The sequence below is a fragment of the Galleria mellonella genome, unplaced genomic scaffold, assembly GCF_026898425.1.
Source record: "Galleria mellonella isolate WM207_F2 unplaced genomic scaffold, CSIRO_AGI_GalMel_v1 utg90, whole genome shotgun sequence".
Classification (NCBI taxonomy): Eukaryota; Metazoa; Arthropoda; class Insecta; order Lepidoptera; family Pyralidae; genus Galleria; species Galleria mellonella.
Window position 1 is genome coordinate 1,978,076 of NW_026442172.1, and position 22,705 is coordinate 2,000,780.

The 22,705-nt window shown below is 31.0% G+C and overlaps 1 protein-coding gene across 5 annotated transcripts in view; it reads right to left on the reverse strand.

Annotated features, from left to right (window-relative positions):
* LOC113523305 (eye-specific diacylglycerol kinase) overlaps positions 1-22,705 on the reverse strand; it is a 198,511-nt gene that overhangs the window by 113,044 nt on the left and 62,762 nt on the right. For 4 of the 5 annotated variants that reach the window (XM_026909215.3, XM_031907653.2, XM_031907654.2 and 1 more), the window contains exons 3-4: positions 20,614-20,757; positions 18,371-19,101 (exon numbers count right to left, since the gene is read on the reverse strand). The exons of the other annotated variant lie outside the window; for it this stretch is intronic. In XM_026909215.3, coding sequence (XP_026765016.1) covers positions 18,371-19,101; positions 20,614-20,757 — 875 coding nt within the window. The remainder of the gene's footprint in view (positions 1-18,370; positions 19,102-20,613; positions 20,758-22,705) is intronic. 5 annotated transcript variants of the gene reach the window in all.

Below are 22,705 nucleotides of genomic sequence, written 5' to 3' on the forward strand. Positions count from 1 at the left end.
TTTAAATTCATTTATTCGTTTGAGCGTTGAGTAACAAATTTTTACTTTCATAATAATAATAAACTTAATTTTATTTTTATACTAGTTGTACCATACACCTTACCGTGTCTACGTTTCTGAGACATCTTAATTAACAGGAATAAAAAGTAGCCTTTTCTATCTCATCCTTCTCCATCTCAAAATCTTATAATATCTGATGACATGGAGAAGAATATAGACGGTATATATGAAATTTTACGATGATTGGTCCAGCCATTAAAGTGTTCATATTTATAAAATGTGAAAATGTGTTTCAATTGCAGAAAAAAAAAACAGATGGTGTTGGTTCTGCCTCCCTCCCTATAGATAAAGCGATCATTATTAGCGATATCGCTAGTAGAAATGTCGAAATATATGGAATTGACACATGATTGACATCAGCTATCGAATCTAATTTCACTAGTAAAGTATATTCTGTTATTTATTATACTTGTCATGTTTCTAATTCATTTATTCGTTTGAGTGTTGAGTAACAAATTTTTACTTTCATAATAATAATAAACTTAATTTTATTTTTATACTAGTTGTACACCCTACCATGTTTACGTTTCTGAGATATCTTAATTAACCGGAATAAAAATCCTTTTCTATCTCATCCTTCTCCATCTCAAAATCTTATAATATCTGATGACATGGAGAAGAATGTAGACGGTATATATGAAATTTTACGATGATTGGTCCAGCCATTAAAGTGTTCATATTTATAAAATGTGAAAATGTGTTTCAATTGCAAAAAAAAAAAAACAGATGGTGTTGATTCTGCCTCCCTCCCTATAGATAAAGCGATCATTATTAGCGATATCGCTAGTAGAAATGTCAAAATATATGGAATTGACACATGATTGACATCAGCTATCGAACCTAATTTCACTCATAGGCGCAGATAGACAAAGTATATTCTGTTATTTATTATACTTGTCATGTTTTTAACTCTTTTAAAAACAAAACGGACAAAAAAAAAAACACAATTGAGTAGGTAATATTAAAAATCATTTTATTTTAGGTATTTGATTATTTTATGCACTGTTATTTCGAAAAATCAAGGTTCTACATATAAAAAAAGAAACATTAGCAATGTCGAACTTGGTATACAATATTGATAGTGAAGTGATTTAATAAGCTTTCAACTTTTTATGATTCCAGGTTCCATCTTTGTACAATATAAACATTGGTGTTTATACGTACTATTTTTATATTTACTTTATTTTATATTTCAATATACTCATTATTTACGAAACAATAAATTCATTGTTAGTTCTCTGGAATCTATTAGTGAAAATATTTTTCACTGTGCTTAATGTTTAGGACTAGATTATGCCGTATGATTAATCCAAGCCTGAATCATTTTCTTTTGTAGAAAACTCAAAATATAAAATTGCACATAATTGTGATGAAACTATCGACACAAATTTTGATAGCACATATCTCTCTGAGAAATAATTACATAGGACAGATAAAGGGAACACTAGGTATCATATCGTACAGGGAGATTAAAAGATATGGCCTGGAATAGAGCTGGCTGGAACAATATGTATGAATTAGTTGCACCGACAAGAGGAAACACTTAAATGAAAAGAAGAAGAAGATCAACCCTATGTTATTTGGTCTTTTATATTAGATATTTCTTATCGGATATCGCTAATACGTTGTATAGAAGAGTATTGCTCCTACCACTGAGTTACTATTTAGCTAAAATCAAATTTCTCAATCACAATGTCATGACATTTGACATCACCACGGGGACGTGTTACATTATTGTGTTATTTTGGATGAATGGCATGTAAGGTTATTGAGATTGAAATCACAGCATTTTTAATAATGTTTATAATATTTAGATTGAATTTACAGAATAGCTATGTTCTCCAAATATGTAAGAGCAGAAGAAAAATGATAAAAGAGATTTATTATAATTTTAGTGGGTACATTTTTCACAATTCATTTAAATCAATTATATAAAGATGAAAACCAACATTAGAACATAACGTCTGTCGGGTCCACTAGGGTATCTACTTATAAAAATGAAAAAAATGATCAGGCATTATGAGGTCTTTATAATTTATTCATCATAATTATATTTACTTCTAACTGTTCACTGCTGAACATAAGCCTCTCCTTTTGGGGGATTTGGCTAGTAGTCGCCACACTTGGCAGGCGGATTGGCAACCGCAGCTAGTCTTCAGAGATGTTTTAAAAGAGATACTGCTGTCCATCTCTTACCCTCGGAAAATTTCTTACTACTAATGAGTTATAAATTGGACATGTGGTCCTGGCATAGGATAAGCCACCCCTTTCTTTTCCGTGAGTGTCGTAAGAGGCGACTAAGGAAACTTAATGATTGAGGAATAGGCAGTAGCTTACATTTTTAAAATCACCAAAACCTAAATGCAGTTGCCAACCAGCCTGCCAAACGTGGCAACTACTGACAAACCCCTAATAGAGGAAGACTTATGTTTAGCAATGAACAGTTAACGGCTGATATAGTACGGTATGGTGAAATTTCACATGCAAAGTTTGTTCGGCAAGTTTTATAATTTGGCTAATATAAGTAGATAGAACTCATAAATCATTTAACTCTGTAATTGTATGCATCCCTTACATATATTTATAGTAAAAATTTTAAAAGCAAGTCAAACAAATAAAGAAAAAACTAAGTTTTGAAAAATCCTTTTAAAAACCCACAAAAAATTTATACAAGGATTTTTAAAGTATACCTCATCGTTAAGTGCTCAGAAACCTGCATGACCTCAATATTATCAAATAGCATTAGGTACAGACTTGCAGACTTTTCTTGAATCTAACGTCAATATCTAATAAATTGCCAGTGACAATTTTGTACCATGTTCTTAAAAAGCAACAATGAGATCGCGTTTGCATTGACAGGTTACATTAATACATTTGTTAAAATAATGACAACAGTCGCGATCAAATCATCAATCAAAAGATGCTTTAGTTCCTTTAATTTACCAGAGGGAAACTGTACAAAAGTCGTTTGCTTGGGTACCTCTGTCCCATTCGTGTTTCAACCATAAAGCAGTTGTGTTTGCCTGGCTGTGTTTCGGTTTGAAAAGTGGGATATGGTCTAAATTTACAGGGTACAGAGGAATAACATCTAATTTCTCAGGAATGGCAACGCATGGGGGGTGTCATGGGCGAAAACATGGCGACGGTTACCACTTTCCATCAGGTGGGCCGTCAGCTTGTTTGCCATTCTAAGTTGTATAAAAAAACGCAATTTGGTTCCAATATATTGCTAATGTTGCAATTCGAGAATGCGAAATGTCGCAATTCCAATATCAATCTATTGGAATTTATATCAACAGTACTGGTGCAACGCGATATGATGTCGTATCGCTGCGGAGTTAAGATTCATTTTAGATCATTAAGCTAACAGAGTACATACCATACCCTAGATAATGTAGGTGCTAGCTAAAAATGTAATTCCTTATATTCCTATTGAAACGGAAAATAGCAAGTTTCGCGATGGCAAAACCGTAGTATATTATTAATATTTTATATTTACTCTTCAGCCTATCAAATAGCCTGACTATCACCCATATCACTCAACTAATAATTAGCTGAGAAAACGTATCTACGTAAACGTACCGTAAACAAATAAACTCACTTTAGATTGAATACTTATTAATAAGTACATAATTTAATAAGTGTATGTATAAGAAATAGAATAAAATTATTTCATGTATTTATGTCACAAATATTTACGAAAATTATATTAAGCTGTGTAATAACAACACAAACACAACATTATATACTGGACAACTCATATGATGGTGAAATATATTATTATATAGTCTACCTTCGTTAAAAAAATTGTAGCTCCTACACAACACAGCTATCCAATTAGGTAAATATTTTATTTAGATGTGCAATATCCCACAGAAGAAACAATAGAGGCCTAATTGAATAATAAATAAAGGTAAGGCGAGGTAATGTCTTGACAAGGGTTCAATAAGTTCAAACATTTCGGTTTCTTGAAAAGTCCCAAGGCGATGTCCTCTAGCTCTAAAATTATTTTTTGATATTTCCGCTTCTTTAACATATTTCCGTTAGAATAAATAAGTACGTATTCTTATGATATTACAATTAATTAGGTACTTACAATTTTATTATTATCACAAGTTGCTCGTGATACTGAAATTTCACAGCAAAATTTAATTTGAGAGATACCTTTCGTTTACTTGGCGAATATTAGGAGGTAAAAGGAATAGGCCCGCGGCAATACTGTGCTCTCTTGATTAAAGTTTCCTAGTGCTGTAAACGTGAAGTAGCTATGAGCATTCTTACAATGCTTACTGAACACGATGTTTGCAGTAAAGGCATACTGCAGATTGAAAATATTTCTATTAAGTATTTTTAACAAGTGCATTTTACTCGTGCCTCAGCTTTTTCATTTCATCATAAAACTTGTCATAAACAAAATGTCTCTTATCTTATACATTAAATTAAAAATTAATTTATAACGTTGAGTAGTATATAAAATTGGATTGGATATATGATACAAATAAATTGAGAATGCAATGCCTGTTGTAAATTTTGACTAAATTAAGAACTGTCCTAAAAATCTGTTGATTTATTCAGATTTATTTACGATTTATAATATTTATGAATTATTAATAAGGAATTTAATAACAAGTATACATATGTGTAGTAAGTACATTAAATATATTAGAAATGATATCTAGAGACTTGTCTGCTAATTCATTTCAATCTGATGAACTTGATTGTCAACGTTCAGTAACGTTCGCAATGGGGTCTAACAATTTGATAAAAGCTTACAATTATTTTATTCAACTAAATGTATAACTGTATAGATATAAAGAATTAGTTTTGAAAAAATTTAAGTACATTGTATGGGCAGTATTATATAATGTGATATTTCATACTATATTTACAAAATAGTCCATATTTCACTATTAGACATAAAACTGTTTTATGACATCTTGATAATTATGCCAGCAATTTTTTTAGTCCTTAAAAATATTTTTAATAAAAAATACTTAGGTACTACTTTTGATATACGAGTATTATTAAATAAGAATCTGCTTATGTTTATGCTTAAAAAGGTAATATGAGTTGATTTAAAAGATATAGGATTTGAGCCAAAAATACTAGAACCGACAGATAGATGCTCGAAAAAATAATTTTGAACATTTTTAATCTCTTTATAATTTTATTATATTAATAAGTAGAAGTCCAAAGAAATGATACCGGAAGATGAATCATGTAGGCGATAGTCCTCAGGATAAAAAAAAAAAATTGAATAAGCCGAAAACAAATTAAGTATTAGGGATATTTCGACTTTAATTTTATCTTGAGACTATTTAATTTTAACAAATTAGCTTGCTTATTCTGAAGGAATAGTATTAGGGATATTTCGACTTTAATTTTATCTTGAGACTATTTAATTTTAACAAATTAGCTTGCTTATTCTGAAGTTTTCATAAAGCTTACAAATATAGGAATTATGAAAAATGTATTATGTGTATTATTTCTTAGAAATTTTAAGCCAGAATAATACTGAATAATATTGAGAAGCACATGAAAAGGTGTAAGTTGATGCGGCGTTGATGAATCCTTTATTTTAAAATATTATATTGCCTATACAAATTTTATAGAGCAAAACATTATTATCAAACGACATAGCTGTCATTCTATCATTAGTTAAATAGAATTTATCTATCAAAAATAAACAATGACAGTGTTCTAAAAATACGGTATATATCCGGAAAGGGCAAAGCGTGAAAATAAAAAATAAATAATCGTATGTAGGTTCTGAAGGCTATCTTTACACAGATTACATCATGAAATTTCAGGTTCATTTTAAATGTTTCGAGTTTGTATTTAGCCTCATAAACTTCGTGGTAATAGAATACAATGTTATCAAACTCAATTCATCTGAGAGACGGCGGTATGCCGCTTATCGTGTTAGATTCAAATGTGCTGATCAGTCGACTAAATGCTTTTGACTCCATTTGAGTTTACAGTTGTGCGAATATATTTTTAAACCCCATTAGTCGTTATTAATATAATAAACATAAAATAATCACCATGAAATTTGGTATATATATTACGTGCGATAGAGACGCATATAGGCTACGTTTTATTTTCGTCAGTGTCGTCTGTAAGCATATCCCGGTAAGTAAACATATCCCAGTCACGCAAATGAAGTCGCGAATAAAAACTATTATATTATACATATAAAAAATTCTATGGATATTCGTTCGTATGTTAATCAGTCACACCTGAATGGAAATTATTATTAAGAATTCGCGTATAACCTACTTTTCGAACATGGTCGAGTAACAAACATATAAATATATAAAATATATTTTTATATCTTTCAAATATACAATATTACTGACATTTAATAAATAACTTATACTTGGAAGGAGCTTCAAGCGTATGTTTTCTATGTTTAATTCTTTTTAATAACTGAAACATCTCAAGTTCTTAACTTATCTATTACCGCCTGTCGGCATGTATGATGATTCGGGAATAAGTAGATCATAAATAATAATGGACGACAGTTTAATATAGGTATAAGAAGGAAGCAATCAGTTGCTTCTCTGTCTGTAAATCGGGAGTGCGGACAATGACGACCCTAATGATGGTAATTCACAATATTCTAAAGAGAGCACACTTGATGTATGAATGTAGACTACACAAGAAACTAAACAAATATGTTACTATAGTACACTAAATGATCTCATATATTTATCCATTAATTTTTAAGTAATATCAATTTATTTGGAGAATTTACAGCACCAAGACACATAATAGTATTAAACATGGTGAAAGTATGCAAAAGTACTGATTAAATTCTAATGAATTTTGGTATGATGATAATGATAAGTCTTGACCGTTTTCGGTCATGACGACCGCTTTAATTGTCTGCGTAGGGGACTATTAGATTATCTGTTGTTGATGTTGGTGTACGCGGATGTGGCTTACACAGCCAATCTTTTTTATAAAAGATAAAAAAAAAATTATACGGATAGTTAATATCCAAACTTAAAGTTCTATACTTTAAGTTGGGATATAAACTATACTTCATGTAATGACTCATGGAGACGAAACCGCAGCATACAGCTAGTGTTATGGATATAAAAGTAAGCTTATTTATTTGTTACCTATTGTATATTTTGACATAGACGTAAAATTTGAGATGGAGAAAGACATAGGTAATTTTTTATCTTGGTTAAGAAACATGCTTATAGTGATACGGCGAGATAAAAACTGGTTGCTAATAATTCTTTGAAATAGATTGTATCCGATACTTTAAGATTTCACGAGTTCGTCTATATGAATAGTAAATAATTATCCTGTTGGAACGCATTATAGAATTAAAAAGTACCTCGCCTATTCTATCCTATAGGTATGTTCATACAAGATCAATCGATCATTTTGCATGTACTCAAATACCTTTAGCTATTTGCATAATAAAGTGTAATTAAGATTGTGTTTCACAAAAATACTCATTTTAATCATGGAAAACCCAGTTATTTTGATTTAAAAACTCAACTACTGAATCGATATTAATAAAATTTCTACATGACTAATCTATAAGTAATCAGATAAGAAAAGAATTGTTTGGACAATTCTTTACAACTGATGAAGTTATGAGGTAACAAGCATAAAAAATAATATAACAGAATTGAGACAGAATCCTTCTTTCTGAAGTCGGTTGAAAAATTGTTGAAAGCCCATAATTCTAATAAATTTAGGAAATGCTCCAGATGAACTTTATATTATTCGGTTTAATATTATATCAAGTTATTTATTTTGAGAATATTTATTTATCTCGCTATATTTAAGAATCCTGTCTGTATTAATGTTATAAAGTAGTCTAGTGGTGAATTATTATGTAGCAACTTTTATGGTGATTGGTCAAAAGGAGTCGAAATCTGCTCATTTCAAACACATTATATATAATAACATCCACTTTACATACAAATTAATTAATATTATTTTAAAAATATATTCACGGTTAATATTTCATTCACAAAGTATATCAAGTAGATAATACTGAAATGCCCCTGAAATTGAAATGGCGTATTTTAAAATTGGTAACAAAAGACGACAAGTCGAATTCAAGCGCTATTTAATATTTAGCCTGTCAACGCGTCTTGAGAAGTTCTTATTTAAAGAACGAATGATGCCTTCTATTAAATTAAACATTCTAGTGTTTCGAAATTCAAATCGTTCTTTAATTAAAAAGCATAACAAATTAAATGGCAACTATATAGGTTGTTCAAAAAGTGTAGGTAGATAATATTGCTTAAAATAGGCACAGTTCAAATATATTTCTAGCGAATATCAAAAATATAAGGGACATTATTATTTTTTAGTACCTTATATATATCAATATTTATTAATATCTAATATCAAGGTCACAAAAAGTACTTCCTAGTTTAGATCAAATGGGTCTGTATTTTATGAGATATTTCAAGTAATTTACGGTATGCCCAAATAGACACATTTAGCGTGGCGTTCTTGAGAATATTACTAAAATTTTCTTAGAACTTCGAGGAATGTAAATGTTTTATTTTTTTCCTCTGTAACTGTGAATTCCTTTATACATGTTCCCTTGTCAGTTAGTCTACAATAATAAGTTTTCTACATTAAAGTTATTATTTTCGTATTAAAAAAGACGTCGAAATACTTTTTCTAGTTCTTTTTCAACCATTAAAATGTCATGTTAAATGAAAATATTACTTTGTCAGAAGTCATAACACAAGTAGGTGGATATCATAAGTATATTTTATGTTATTAGTCATAATTTATATTTTAATGGAAATTTTAGTTTACTATCATTTGACGTAGAAAATATCAAGTTTAAACTACGTTTAAAGAATTCTTATGCCAAATTTATTTAAATTGATTCAGCCATTGAACTGAAAATGTCAAACAGATTATTTTTTCACCTCTAATGAGCATTAGTATCAATTTACAAAAAAAATAATAGTAATTATATAGAGTATTTATAAATTTTATATCCTATTATCTATTATACACTTGAAAGTTTGTAATAATGGATGGATGGTGTTTCTTGCTCGTTCTAGTAAAAACTACTTAACGGATTTAAATGAAATTTGGTAGATCAGTAAGTTATATGTAAAATTAACACATAAGATACTATGTCTACTGATTGTAGCGGACAGTGTTGCGGAATGTAGCTAGTTTAATATAACTTTATAAATATTTTTTTTATTAATATTAATCTAAATTTAAAGTTAATATGTTCTTATTAATGTTTAAGTTCAAAGTTAAGTTAATGTTCTAGTTTTCAAAATTATGTTTACTAATACAGATACCCTGAATCGCATTCTATGGCATACATGAAAGGTATATGAGTAAAGTTGGCGAGAATTTTTTTTCACTAATGACTGTTGATATGAGTGGCCATTCACGAAAATGGTTCTTGAAGTGACCTTATATTTTGGTTTAAAAGTAACAAATCTTATAACGGGATCCATTAACTCAACAATAATTAAAGATATTTATGTCTCAAATTAGACATAAAAATAAATATTATTTTTGTTTATGATTAATTTTACTTATAAAAAAAGTTATTAATCTTTACTTCTCGTTATGGATTCTGGACGCATAATACTTAGGTGTAATTTACTTATGGGCACTTTTTCATCGGACCCTTAGAAAAAGTTCCATTTATCGTGGTCTGCGATAAATGTTTTTTGAGTGAATATAAGTGCTTTTACTTGTTAAACCTAATAAAGTAAATAGGTATACACAGTTTTATCTGTATTAATACAGATATAATAATACATAAAAGGTTTAATTCCAAGACACTGCATCCTTCTATATTGGATAAGATATTATCAAGTAAAGTACCTACGTGCTTCTATTTGTTTGAATGCGTAGGACGGTTATTGTCAGTCAGTCTTATTCAGTTATTCCAAAAGTAGCTTTAGCGTAAACTACTGTATTATTCGCAGAGAATAGATATTAATTAAATCGCTCAAGTCAAATAACATACAGTGCCGCAACTAAAAGGATAATGTTTAACTCACATACAGTCATAAATTATCTAGGAAATAAAAAAAATAACGATCTCTTCGAATATTGTACGCATAAGAATAAATATACGTAAATAACTAATATTTAAATAGAAATTAGATTCAATTTCAGAAAAATTTGCATTAGATCATCTTTAAAAAAGAGAATTTACCCCAAACATTGCAAAGAACTAAATTGAAATTTGATTGGTATTGGAACTTATTTATATTTAATAATTAATCCAGACAAAATTAGTATATTCGTAGATTGAATCGTATTGAATCTAATACGAGAATACTATAAAATATAGAATTAGAAACCTATGAATCTCAAAAAAAAATGCAATATAAGTTATAGCGATAAAAGAAGATTATTTACCTTCTAGATGTCGGTTACGTGCTTACGGTTGCGTGTATTTATTATTATTATTATATTTTATTATTTGTATTTTTCATTATTAGTTCTATTCAACATAATCTAATCAGAATATATATTATTATTATTATTATATATTATGTAACAATCTTGTTTATATTCGTATCAGTTTATAATTTAATTACATAATGATCATCATAAGGATCATGAGTCCGATGCTACAATAAAACAGAGTAGGTAAACTAATAGATTATCTACTATTTACTTGAACTAAAATATATGTACGTAAACACACAAACGTAGTGGAGATCTAATGAGGTCGGACAATATGTGAATCATATGTCCTAAGATAAAATATAGGTAAGTTTAGCAATGCTATAACTATATAATTAATGAGTTTTTCTTGTCTATAATTTCGATTATATTATTTGAGAAATTTAGAGAAAGCGTTATAATCTAGTGGGATATTTACTACATTACTCCAACTTATAAATACTAAAAATCGTGAATTCGAATCTCGTCGACAACAAATTTTTATACGGTTTTGTATCATTTTAAATTTCCAACTAAGTGTCTAACTAACTGGTGATGGATATCTTTAGAAACCAAAAATCGAATAACAACAAAAGTCCTATCTTCTGGAGCATGGGATTCTAATATTTTGCATAGCTAAATGAGGAAATGTCGACTGTTACTTTCACAACAGAGTTACAGTCGACAAGCGTCTTTGACTCTCCATGAAGAATTCGCCACTGAGCATTTTTAATTTTGTACTTCTGATGAAACCGTAAAAGAAAATGTTTGTTCAGTAACTCTAACGCAACTTTTAGGATTCACTATTACTACGAATTTTTTTACTAAGCCTTTATCTGTTTAATTATCAGATTAGGTATCTAATTAATCTACACGTGATAACAGAGGAAAGCCTCGTCTTGCAGAGGAAAGCCCTAATAACAGCAGATCCAATTGCTGTTTATATATAGACTCAGAGAGAATCCTTCCTTGTAAATGTGGAGAGGCATCAGAGGATTAAGGAGTTATTAGTGCCCCATCTCGAAGTAAATTGAAATACAAAGGGAATTCTGTTGTGGAATAATTTGGTCTAAAGTCCAAAATTGAATTACGTAGCCAATTATTTACCAATTTAATATGATTTCTGATTTACCAATATGTCATATTTCATTATTAAGTAGTAGTTACGTAGCTGATAAACTAAGATTGTAGAATGGACACTTTTTATAAATTTTCATTTATATTATTTTTATGGTTTTTTTCTATTTCTTTACACAATCTTTTTTATATATTGCCCTGCTCTAAGTGGATATCACAAAATACTGCATTAATTTTTATAATGTGGCATTAACGCTTCAATTAACGCATGTCGTAGCGGCCTTTAATTGAGGCAGCATTTTATAATGTAACCTTATAATAATGTATTTTAAGTAGATATAAATGTATGCGTTGTTGGTTGTCCTTAATAATAATAATAATAAAGTTTATTCTCTTCACAATACCAGTTGTACATCTATTATATTCTAATACATCTATTTTTAGAGGTTACATAATTTAATGTATTGTGAAGAACTGGTGTCTGAAGTAGGATAAACCTGTGTTACAGATCACCAGGTCCTCACCCCACGGTGTAGGCACTATATTACAATTTGTTCTGGTTATGAATATAATAACAACATTAATACATATACACATACATACACACATACACACACACACACACATATATATACACATACATATACATATATATATATATACATATACATACAAACACATATACATACACATATACACATACACACATATATACACATATACAGTTAAGATTATACAATCGATATATCCTACACACACTTACACAATATACATTATTTTAATAATATTTTCATAAGTTGTAATTTAATACGTAGCCTTCAGTAATTTCTCCGTGTCATCGTACGTCAGACTCAATAACCATGTTTTAAGTGCAGTTTTACAATTGAAGTGCGAATATGAATATATGTTCAGAATACGGTTTATATTATTATAAAGATGGCTGCCGAGGAAACAGAAAAATCTTTGTGAAAGTATTGTTCTAAAGCGATGTTTTTTGTATATAATGTCTTTACGTCTTTTTGAGGTATCAAAATTGGTGGGTAATATTTGATGTTGTTTTAAAGTTATGTACAAAACAAATAGTTTTCTAACTGAAAGAATTTCACAATCTCGGTACAATTCATGTGTCGGGTAGTAGATGGAGTGAAATGTGCATACCTTGAGAAGCGCACGCTGTGCTCTTTCCAGGGTGATAAGGTGTGATTTACATGCTCCGCCCCATGATGTAATGCAGTAAGTGAGAATTGACTGACACAGAGCGAAATAAACCGTTTTTAGTAATTTAAAATTCGATACATGTCTTAATTGTTTAAATACGTAAATCAACTTTCGGGTTCTACTAGTAAGCAATTTAATATGTTCGCGGAATTTGAGATTGCAGTCAAGTAATATGCCTAAATATTTAATTGTGTTTACTCTTTTTAACTCGGGACAGGAACAGGGTTTTTGATCTGAAATTCTACAGCAGTGGGCAAACAGACGAAAAGCATTAGAGGGTGGAGTGTTGCGTATATAGAAAGGAATCATTATGGTTTTATTAGCATTTAATGTAAGTGAATTATTAGAAAGCCAATTTAACACTGTGTCAAATCCCGACTGAGCTAATTTAAAAGTATCTTCCCAAGTATCACCCCAGAAGATTACCGCAGTATCGTCTGCAAAGAGGGTCATTGCTCCATTTTGTATATCGAGGTGACCAAGTTCGTTAATGTAGATCAAAAACAAGGTGGGAGAAAGAACACTACCTTGAGGAGTTCCATATTCCAGGACTAGTTCATCACTAAGGTGGGAATCGAGTTGAACACATTGTCCGATTGCTCAGGAAATCTCTGAATAGATCTAATTGAAGGCCTCTAATGCCTATATTTTCCAGTTTTTGAATAAGAATGGGTATGGAGACCGTATCGAACGCCCTAGCGAGGTCTAAGAAGAGACCTAGACACTTATATACTATTATATAAGTGTCTAGGTCTATATATATACTATATATATTATATACTAATAAATAAAACTAAAATAAAAATATTGAAAATAAGAATTGTAATTTTTTTGTGCTTGTTAAATACATACTGTAGCATTGGTTTTCAAATATATAAAAAAAAAATACAATATAAGAGACTAGGTCGAATTTATCGGTATCCGTGTACGTTGGACGGCTCCGGCGGGCACTGACGTCTGTCAATTGAATCTGACACTTAAGATAGAGTATTATTATATTCAGTGTGACCTTGTCAAACGACAGGGGTTTTTTTGATGGGTGAAAATGGTATAGTAACCCCGCCTGCGCTAACGGGATACGCTGGCAGAGCACCAGTGAAGGGTGAGAATGAAAACAGGTCAGTTAGCCCATCATGATGAATTCATCAGGAATTAACCACGATAGTTTCCAGGGAGAACCGCGAGGAGGTCGACCTGGTTGGGTATATTGCTAGCAATAGGATTCTCAGTCTCCATTACTAACAATCCCTTTCCCCCAGATGACAGGGGTTATACTTCAAAATATCGTATACGTATAAATAAATTTGGATTTCGCTTTGGTCTCGTAATCGGAGGTAAAACTTGGAAATATACAAAGTCGCCACAAGAACTTCGTTTGTTAGAGGCTTGGCAAAATTGTGGGGTGTAATTCTCAATAATATAATATAAATCTGGAATATAAATCTGGAGCAAATATAATCATAATAAAATTCCAAAAGAAATTCGAAGCTTGAATAGGGCTTTTTACCATACACTGAAGATAAATTAGTATTGGACCTTTTTTTTTATACAACTTAGAATGGCAAACAAGCTGACGGCCTACCTGATGGAAAGTGGTAACCGTAGCCTATAGACATAACAGAGTATACTGTTTCGCCAATGATACCCCCTATGCGTTGCCATTTCTGAGAACTCAGGTGTTATTCCTCTGTACCCTGTAAATTCACGCCATATCCCACCCTTTAACCGAAATACAGCCATGCAAACACAACTGCTTCACGGTTGAAACACGAATGGTACAGAGGCAAAAGTAAACGATTTTTGTACAAAGTCTCCCTCTGGTAAAACCTATCGACGAAGTAGCAGTGGGTTGAGCAGAGAGCGCTTGCCCCCCTCAATACGTCGCCGAAGTCCAGAAGCAGAGCACCCACATAATTGTACCTCTTTGTCTCTAGCAAATAGTATAACTTTCTTTTTTTTAAATCTCCTCATCTTCAGGACCTTTTTTTTTCTTTTTTTATATATAATGTAATATAACTCTCATGTTAAGCTGTACAAGTTTTAAAGTTAATACAGCTGAAGTGTTGTTAACATAGAATACCACTTATTTTGTATAATTTGTTTTTGTTGGTTTACTATTAAAGTTGATTGTACTTATGTGGATTTGTTCTTTTCTTGATTTTGGTCATTTTGAATCACAACCTTTAGTCCTTCAATTCATCTAGGCCGCGAAAACATATAGCAAAGGGTAGAGAGGGAGAAAAAAGCATAACAATATATCTTCACGAATTTTGAACTAATTTTGATATTTTAGTTATTTGGAAAGGAAAAAAGGAAAAACGGAATCATTATAGGATCACTTTGTTGTCTGTTTGTTCGTCTGTCAAAACACTATTCTCAGAAATGTACAGAGGTATTAAACTGAAATTAATATTAAATACTCAAACCTGCAATCAAACTTTAATAAAAAATGTGGTCGTTTTTAGTATATATTTTGATATTTGCATAGGAATAAAAAACCTATAGAGTACTTCCCGTTAACCTAGATTCATAAAATTTTGCAAGAAGCAATATTACATAATTATAATACAAGTTAAAGTTAATATCTATAGTTACGTAGTCGTTACATGACAAAGAAATATTTCATAGCAAAATATTTTTTTTAATTATAATTTGTACGAAACCTTCGGTGCACGATCTGACTTACACTTGGACAGTTTCTTTATGGCTAGAAATATTTTTTCATAATTGAAGCTGTTTTATTGAGTAAAATACAACGAACACAGATGTTCTTACTCCTAAAATCCTATTCCTAATTATAGAGCAGAGATGGTGTTTACCAACACATCTCAATCATAAGATGTTGTAAATAAATGATAAGTATAAAGAATGCCCGTAAGGTCTCGGCATAGATAGGCCATCCTTTTGTTTCCCGTGAGTGTTGCAAGAGGCGACTAAAGGAGGGCGAGGGATGGGCAACAGAGTCCCTTTTAAAACATCTTCAATGCGGTTTCCAATCCGCTTACCAAATATGGTAACTAGTGACAAATCCCCCCAAGGGGGAGGCTTATATTCAGCAGTGGACAAGTAAAGGCTGATACGATGAAGTATAAGAAATATGAATTACGCTGTTTGCATTAAATAGTAATAAACTACTAAAATTTTCTTGTGTTGAAAATCCTCACCTAAAGCCGTATTCATTATATTAAACATTGCTTTTACGTTTATAACCTTCATAACATAACCTTCATTTGATAAGATTTGATGAAATCATAACCAAAATACTATATCCACTTATATTTAGATAATATTTAGGTAATATCAGCATTAGATGTAATCAATCAATTTGACAAATAAAATGACAATACAATTTGGTTGTAAGTAAACATTATTATGATTAAGCGTAGTACCTACCCTTTAGTGTATAATAGGCTTTTATCAAGTGTTTTTAATAATAGTTTTAAATTTATTAAAAAGTAGAATTATAATAACTATACGCTGATTCTATAATATATACATCAATATAATCAGTATATCTTATTTTATATACATTTAATGACCATTCCCATATTAACTTTTTCTAAACGATACTTCGGAATAGCAAATTTGAATTTTAATATGAACATTTTAATATGTTGACATAATTAACTAATTCAATGTAACAATTAATATGTATTTAGAATAATTATTTCGACATACGTAATTGATAAATTTTTACTTAACATGTGCTAAGACAAAATTTGCATGCCTTTAGATAAGGCGAAATGTGTAGCTCAGTTACCATTTAAGACCTTTGTACCACATTTCGAGCAAATAAATTATTCTTATTCTTATTAATATTATCAAGAGATTTACACAAAACTATCAAGTTTTGCATAAATCGTAAATTAACAAACCTACGTGGCTTGTTATATAAAGTATCCTACACGAGTATGTGTTAAGTTACGATATAATCTACGGGTGTACCATTGATATTATCATCCTATCAGTGGTTAACTGTCCAATGCTGAACATAGGCCTCCCCCTTATCTTGGCAGGCGGATTGGCAACCGCATTTGGGCTTAAAGAGGAACGTTGCTACCCATCCCTCGACCATTAAATTCCCTTAGTCGCGTCTTATGACACCTACAGGAAACGAAGGAGTAGTTCATTCTATGCTGGGACCGCATGGCAACCTAATACACACTCGTGTACCAAATTTCATTCAAATTCATCCTGTAGTTTTTGAGGTTAAGTAAGGTTTGTAGATTATATATATATTACTAAGTATTACCTTAATGATGACGGGCAGGTCACTGAATCATAAATCTACCACGCGGCTCGGTGAATACATTTTTGCCGAAAAGAACAGATAATACTAGGCAGTTATTACTTGAATTTTATATATATGTATTACGGAAATTTTATATTATTTATAACATATATATACATAAAACAGATACGACTTAAACTACCATTGCTTAGTTTTTCTGTGTACCTGAAGAATCGCCGGTGGGTATCTATTGCCTAAATATACAGTCTTATTTGTAAATATATGTTATAGATACTATCCAATATACAGTTTGCGCCTAAGTAATAATAAAATGTATAAAATATATAATAATCAATATATGATATATATGTATCTGTGTATCATATAACAATCAAACGTTATTCTAAATACGAGTATGTGTTAAAATGATTCTACCTGCGGTTAAGTGATATTTCTGACAGCATAACAACACCTGTAACCATTACTTGTCTATTGAGCATCGCTATAGCATGTATGTGTGCATGAGTGAGATGGAGTATGCACAATGTGTGGAATGTGTATGTAGAGTGCACAGGTTGTTGTTTTTGATTTTAAAAGTGTGACTGATTAATAATTTAATTAACTACAATTAATTTGTGTATAGCAGAAGATTTCCAGAAATTATATATAAGAATTAATGAACGCATAAGATTTCCGAATGAAGTCGAAACGATTATCGGGAACGACAAACATAATTTCGTGTTTTTTTTTGTGGAAATAAACCTATTACTACTACTTTTTACGTAGTTTATTTTATAAATGCACCTATTTCTATACCTCTATTTCAAATGATTATAAGATATAATAATTAGTAAAACAGTACAAGTAATAATCAAAACTTATACCAATTAAATGTTTCATATATCATATACTACCACTTCAATGATTTTACTAATTGGAAGCATTTAATCTTTACAAAATACCAAAAGCAAACAATAGTACTTGGTGGTTGAAATGCCTTAATTATCCTTCATAGCGACAAATTACTGCGCGGTCCTCTGGTTTCGATTTACTGTTTTAATTATGGTTTCTTGTTATCTTCATCAAAATATAGATGCTTCTTTCAAATATCTATAGAGTAAATAAAAGTTTTTGCTCCAACAATTTAGTTAGTGAACGATTATCAGTATATCTACAGCGTACAAAGTAATGTAATTACGTATGTCTAAAAAAATTATGAACGCTTTAATAATGTCTTAGTTACTAAACTTTAATTGAATTGAAATAGAAATAAAAAAATAAAGAGTGAAATAAAATAAAGAGATTGAATATTTAAGAAGATACTTTAATTTTAAATAAAAGAAAAAGCTCTTTATGACTGACCTCTCGGGTTGAACTGGTGCTGCAGAAATATTTTCTTCTGGTTCCTGAAGCTGTGTTGGCGGCGGTGGCGGCACTTGCACAGAAGTTAACGCTAGTGCTTTGTAACGAGACTGTTCTGCTGTCGGTAAAACGATGTCCACTGATCTCGACCGTAATCCTGTCCCTGGTACTGTCAAATTGTTTCCAGTGCCATTGATTTCCTCTGCTCTTGCACCGCCGGATACTTTTGAGAAGCAAGAGTCCACTGACGCTGCACGATCACGTTTAAGTTCAGGTACAGCTAAGTAAATGTCGTGAACAAGTGTATCTCTTGTGGTACTAGTTGCGCCTTCTTCTGAAGCTCTTACGTTTTCTAAAGAACTGCCTGTGGGTTCCACAAAAAAGGCTTCCTGTCTCGATATGGAGCGACGTCGTTGTGGCAAGATAGGTGGCTCATCACTCGGAGGTTGGAGTTCAAAAGAAGGGGCGCCAGGTGACGGAGGTGGTGATTGTGGTGGCGGTGGTGGCTTTATAGTTCTGGGGGGTGGAGGTGGTGCGAGTAATACTCGTGGGGCTTCAGATTCACTTTCATCTTCATCATCTTCATCCTCAGCAGAAGACGAGGCGAGCGGTCGTTCCGGCGTGACACGTTCTTCGCTACGGCGGGCGAGCCATGTCTCCATATGTCGACAGTGAACGCATGGTGGCGGAGTACCTTTGCCTGACCGACGTCTTGACCATAATCGAGGGACCTGAGTGCAAAGACCGAAACAAGAGATTTATTTGATTTTCCAATGTATTTAATACATATTCTTCAAACAAAATAAGGAGTTCAAATTTAGTATATGAATTTTATACTAGCAAATGGAACATATTAGAACGGTACGAGATTTTCCCATTCTAGAATAAAATGAAGAAGTATCCAAAAGTGAATCTACGTCGTAAATTTTTAATAAATATGCTTTCACATTTTGTTGAATGAAGTTATAGCTACGTAGATAGAATAGATATACACGTCCGACTTTTGTGTATCTAACAGAATTTATTCCAAGCAGAAAATTTAATTAATACTTTCTGTTTCTCCAAACGTGATTAATGTTTTTAAGTTTGCCGCTATCTGTGCCAGACAAAGCCATCCAGTAACGTAAACCTGTCAGTAGGTAGATGTTGTTTTATCTTTAATAAAATTTTAAAGGAAATACTACCTACTAATCTTTACTGAACTACGCAAATAGTTTATGAATATTTTCTATTAGTCCGATATGCCACTTATATTTTCAGTTTATATTAACATAAAACAAAAAAATTTTTACGAAATAGAACGTATTTTGATAGTTACGTTCTTTAGAAAAATATTCTGAACGATTTATGTTGTTTTAATTAGACCTAGATATATCTTAACATAGGATTTTTATTGTCTCTATGTCTAGGTGTTTTTATAAGAAATATTCTGTATAACTATGTCTTGATAGCATGATAAAAGGATATATTATTGTTATATTAAAATACCTGTCTATTCTGTACCTATCACAATATTCCAGAGACGTTACATGTTCTCATTTAGTATTAATCTATTAAATATAATTAACATGGGTAAGTCAACGTCATACTCGATTTATTCTATTGATGCTGGAGATTGTTGGCAGTTTAAGAAATGTAATTTATCTTTATATGATAAAATCGTATAAGTAATCCATTTTTATATGTTAAAACATTTTTAGCACAGATAATTTAATACTACTAGTAGCCCTACTTCTTGTGGGAACAAGTTTTTATTTATTGATTCAAATTATATGATTTGATTTTATAAAGTTGTTCTAAATTTCATCTGAGGTATTTATATAAATGAAATTTTGATTTTTATATGAAATATACAACAAAATGTAGGTATTTAGTAGATATATTTTCTTTGATTTTTTTCCTACGTATCTAACTTTAAACTCTACCGTTTGCTCATAGTATTTAACGTGAAAACAGAAAAGGCATTCATATACTCGTACGTAGTTTGCAGATTCAAAGGTATAATTACTGTGGCCGTAATTATATGACTGAAACGACTCTAACTAGGATTTACCAAAATCTACAAATAGAAATTTAGCACGCTGGAATAGTGTGTTATTATGGTAATGTATAAGGGAGGTAATAAATTAGCCCATGTTGCATTTATCCTCGTAATAGCTACATTGTGCGTGGTTTAGAGAGACCTATATTTAGCAGTAAATAATGATAGCATATTTTTATAAATAAAAGCTTTTTTTACTTACTTCTAAATAAGTGCCAGAGTCGTCTGAGCCGGCGGAGTCAAAGGAACGGCTGCGCGCGCCGGGTTGCGGCACAGAGAGTAATCCACTGGTGCCCGCGCCGCGCGCAGCCTCCAATTGTATCTCATCGAATGACGCCGACCGGACCTGGACATAACCATAGTATAAAGTTTTCTTTTATGCAACTTAGAATGCCAACCAAGATGACGGCCCACCTAATGGAAAATGGTAACCGTCGCCTATAGCTATGAGCAGTACCATGGACATTACAGAGTACACTGTTTCGCCCATGATCCCTCCCCCCCATGATTCCCCTATGCGTTGCCATTCCTGAAGACTCAGGTATAATTTATATGCACCCTGTAAATTTACTGCCATTTCCCATCCTTCAAACCGAAATACAGCCATGCAATGAATAGAACAGAGGCGTCCCAGTAAACGACTTTTGTACAGTCTCCCTCTGGCAATTACATAGTTATAGTACATAATATAGATAGATAGATAAATAATTAATTATTTCAATTGTAATCTTATTATTCAAAAGATTACGAAAAATAATTAAGTAAACTTATTATAGATATAAACCGTTTAATCGATGGAGGATCAAGATGAAAATAAATATGTAGTAAATATGGAGATGTAGTACATATAATAATGTATATATATATATATATATATATATATATATATATATATATATATATATATATATATATATATATATATAATTCAAAAGTTCATATAATCTTTTTATTTATATTATCAATTTTATGATTTAAACAATAAGAAAAAAGATTTGACATTTTTTTTGATATAAAGATGTTGCAAGCGGGAAGAAGTCAACATTATTATTATCAGCATTATATACATACACAAATGCAAATAAATACCTACACAAATACATAAAGTATACAAATACTGCTCATATATAACATATATACGATGATAACGGCTCAACAGTTATGATATGATATGGCGGGTATTATGAAGAACAGAAACTGATTTCGTTTTTGTAAATGGTAAAAGTTAAATTACGTTGAGGATGTTCTAGACATCTGAATTCGCACAAAATTTTATAAATATGCTAACCAGACAAATAAACAAATTAAGAAGATGACAACTTGCTCAAGTAAAAGTCCTTAGGTTTTGTTTTAAAACTCGGCAGACATTTTATATTTCGTATAGAAACTGGAAGCTTGCACCATGGACAATTTGTCGTAAAAACTAGAAAAATGTACTGCCGTCTTCAGCTGGAGGTCCTTAAAAGATCTTAGATTATGAGAATTGAGGAAATGTAGAAAATCAAACCGCTCTTTTCGATAGCGAGGGGATGAAGAGTTAAAAAAGATATTGTGGAGCAGTGAAAGAATGTGAATATTTCGGGTATTATAGCTCCTCTCTACTCTTTCGAGTTGTTCGTTTACCTTTGAATGTAGGGTGTAAGTATATAATATGTTAGAGGGTGCGTACTTAGAGTAGGTACTGACATACTCTAAGATCGCACCCTCTTCTTGAAATTCAAATATGATGGTTCAAATATAGAATATACCACATTAAACACACATTTTTGTGTGTACAAATAAAATTTTGTTTATGTAGTAGGGACAGTAGTAGGATCACGCCGATTTTGAATCAAATGTCCCGGGCGTAATACAACGGAACACAATTATATACGCTCCATATATTTTCGAATTCAAGTAAGTATGAAACACAACTAAGATAAAATTTACAATACTAGTTATTTACTTTGGATTTGCTCGCAGTTTGTCTTGTTTATTTATCCTCCATTTCCATGGGAATTTCGGGAAAAACTTTGTAAATGCCTAAGCCATAAAAGGAACCTATATCGAATTTCAAATTTGACTGATTTAAACTGTGTATAACAAGTCTTAATTCAAGAATTATCTTTGATTCTCTTAACGGGAATATAAAGTAAGCTTATAGTATTAACCACAAATGTCAACCTATACATAAAATCTATAAATATACTTATCACAATTTTGATATTTTTATGTCTAATAAAAAGATACTATAAAGAGCAGCTTTAAAAAAAGGTATACAAGAAACTAGCGGTTTTAATGATGAAGGCCTGAAT